Below are 1,928 nucleotides of genomic sequence, written 5' to 3'. Positions count from 1 at the left end.
CTCTATTAGAACTGAAATTTGGCCGGAACCAGCAACTGAGTTTAAGACCGAAATCTGAGAACTGTGAGCCGAATTTTAAAGATTAAACAACGAGAATCCTTTTTCGTCCTTGAGAAGGACATCTCGGTCATCGTAATTCAGAGTCGGGGTTCCGCACACAGAGACGAGGAGAGCATTAATTATATACGCAGTCAGTCATACTTTCTCTTTTATGTGTGGAAAAAACTATTGATTTTTTAGTCCAACTTTACAGATTTACGAAGTAAAGTTTCAGGTTATCATTATTGACATTATTTATTAGTTGTCGTGATGTAACATATTTAAAAATTCAACGTGATACATTTTTGCCAATGGATTCGTAATCTATGCAAAACATCCTATACGAATTACCTGGAATTGTTTATAGCACAAAAATAGTGCCGGACGGCGTATTCGTAAACAAGGCTACGCAGTAATAGTTAATCTTTTTACTTAAAAGAAAAAGACGACAAAGCATTAAGTACCGCACAATAATGATACATTTTCTCATTAAATTTCCGAATCAAAATACGTAGAATTCTACTGCGCAGTTGTTAGAGCTGCAAAATTATAATGCGCAACCCTATGTACTATAGATATATAATGTGCAGCCATACGTTCTGTGAAAATGCACTGCGTAACCAAATTTATCATACGCGGAGAAAATCCTTCACTAATAGTTACTTTGTGATATACAAATCAGTCGTATGGCTAATAAAATTTAAGTCATGTGTGGGAAATATTAGGAAAACAAATGGGGTTTAAAAACTTATTTAATTTTGAGCTTTACGCCATATTTAAAGCAATATTTTGCTTTATATTAGGACTGTAAAATAGTTGCGAATGGAATTACTTTAAAAAGTCCCAGCTGAATTTTTTCGGTCGCATTGTGCTTATAGGCTCCAGACCTAAAGATATCAACGATCAACTGCAGGTTATGGAACGTGAAAAGAAAATTGATTGAGGTAGTAGAATACCCCAAAACATCGGTGGAAGGTTAGAATGTAATGAAACTGACACTTATACTTTACTGTTAATAATATTGTAAAATAGTATAATCGATCATAACGCGAAACATAAAAAAAAAACAACAGAATTTATGTTCTTCTTGAATCAGTTTCTTATGGTGGCGTTGCTCTTCTATTCGTCGAGATGGGATTCTCAATATTCCAAAAGTGTATCTATTTCCAGCTTATTTAGAGGCTTACTTGGAGATTTATCATTATTCGTAGAAGTATCGTAAGGTTCTATACATTTCTTTTATCCAGTATTACAGAATTAATGTATTAGCTACACTGGATATCGTTACTTGATACATCAATGCGTACCATGTATGCGTAACAAGATCGATTATGTAAATCTCCAACTCTCACGTAACTTGAGAATGAGGTCGAGGCCCCTTACCTCTGCGTACCTCGAAGTGGATCAGGAGTAACAGACGAATTTCGTACTACTCCCGGATTATTGGCATTCGCCGGTAAAACAATAGTATTCGTTTGCCCTTGATGATAACCACTTCCAGCAGGACTATGTCTGTCAAAGCAAATAAAAAATTTATTAAAAATAACAAGTATAAATATGATTATTAAATAATCTATACTTCATGAAAAACGATCATATGATACCGGTTAATCGAAAATATTAGCATATATGTGCATGTCCAAATGAAAAGATACCGGATTGCAGATTTTATTTTAAGAGTCATAAGCATTTTCGTCAGATGGGATAAGAATTGAACATTTTCGGCTTTTATATGGGAGTGATACTTTGACCTATGCCTTATCTTTTGGCACAATACTTGCGCTGTGGAAACATACGGAAGGTTTTGTATTTTTCGTTTAAAGATAAAATTCAACATCGACGCACATTTATGCAAACTTCCAGCTTTTAATGCGATTACATCGCATTGG

At 34.4% G+C, this 1,928-nt stretch overlaps 1 protein-coding gene across 2 annotated transcripts in view; it reads right to left on the bottom strand.

Moving 5' to 3' along the window:
- Nucleotides 1–533: 533 nt before the first annotated feature.
- LOC117170229 (protein AF-10-like) overlaps nt 534–1,928 on the bottom strand; it is a 688,368-nt gene continuing 686,973 nt past the window's right edge. For both annotated transcript variants that reach the window (XM_033356851.1, XM_033356852.1), the window contains one exon: nt 534–1,551. In XM_033356851.1, coding sequence (XP_033212742.1) covers nt 1,419–1,551 — 133 coding nt within the window. In that variant the 3' untranslated portion in view covers nt 534–1,418. The remainder of the gene's footprint in view (nt 1,552–1,928) is intronic.

The sequence above is a fragment of the Belonocnema kinseyi genome, chromosome 3, assembly GCF_010883055.1.
Source record: "Belonocnema kinseyi isolate 2016_QV_RU_SX_M_011 chromosome 3, B_treatae_v1, whole genome shotgun sequence".
NCBI lineage: Eukaryota > Metazoa > Arthropoda > Insecta > Hymenoptera > Cynipidae > Belonocnema > Belonocnema kinseyi.
The sequence above is the reverse complement of the archived record's forward strand: the minus strand, read 5'-3'. Positions and strand labels throughout refer to the sequence as shown.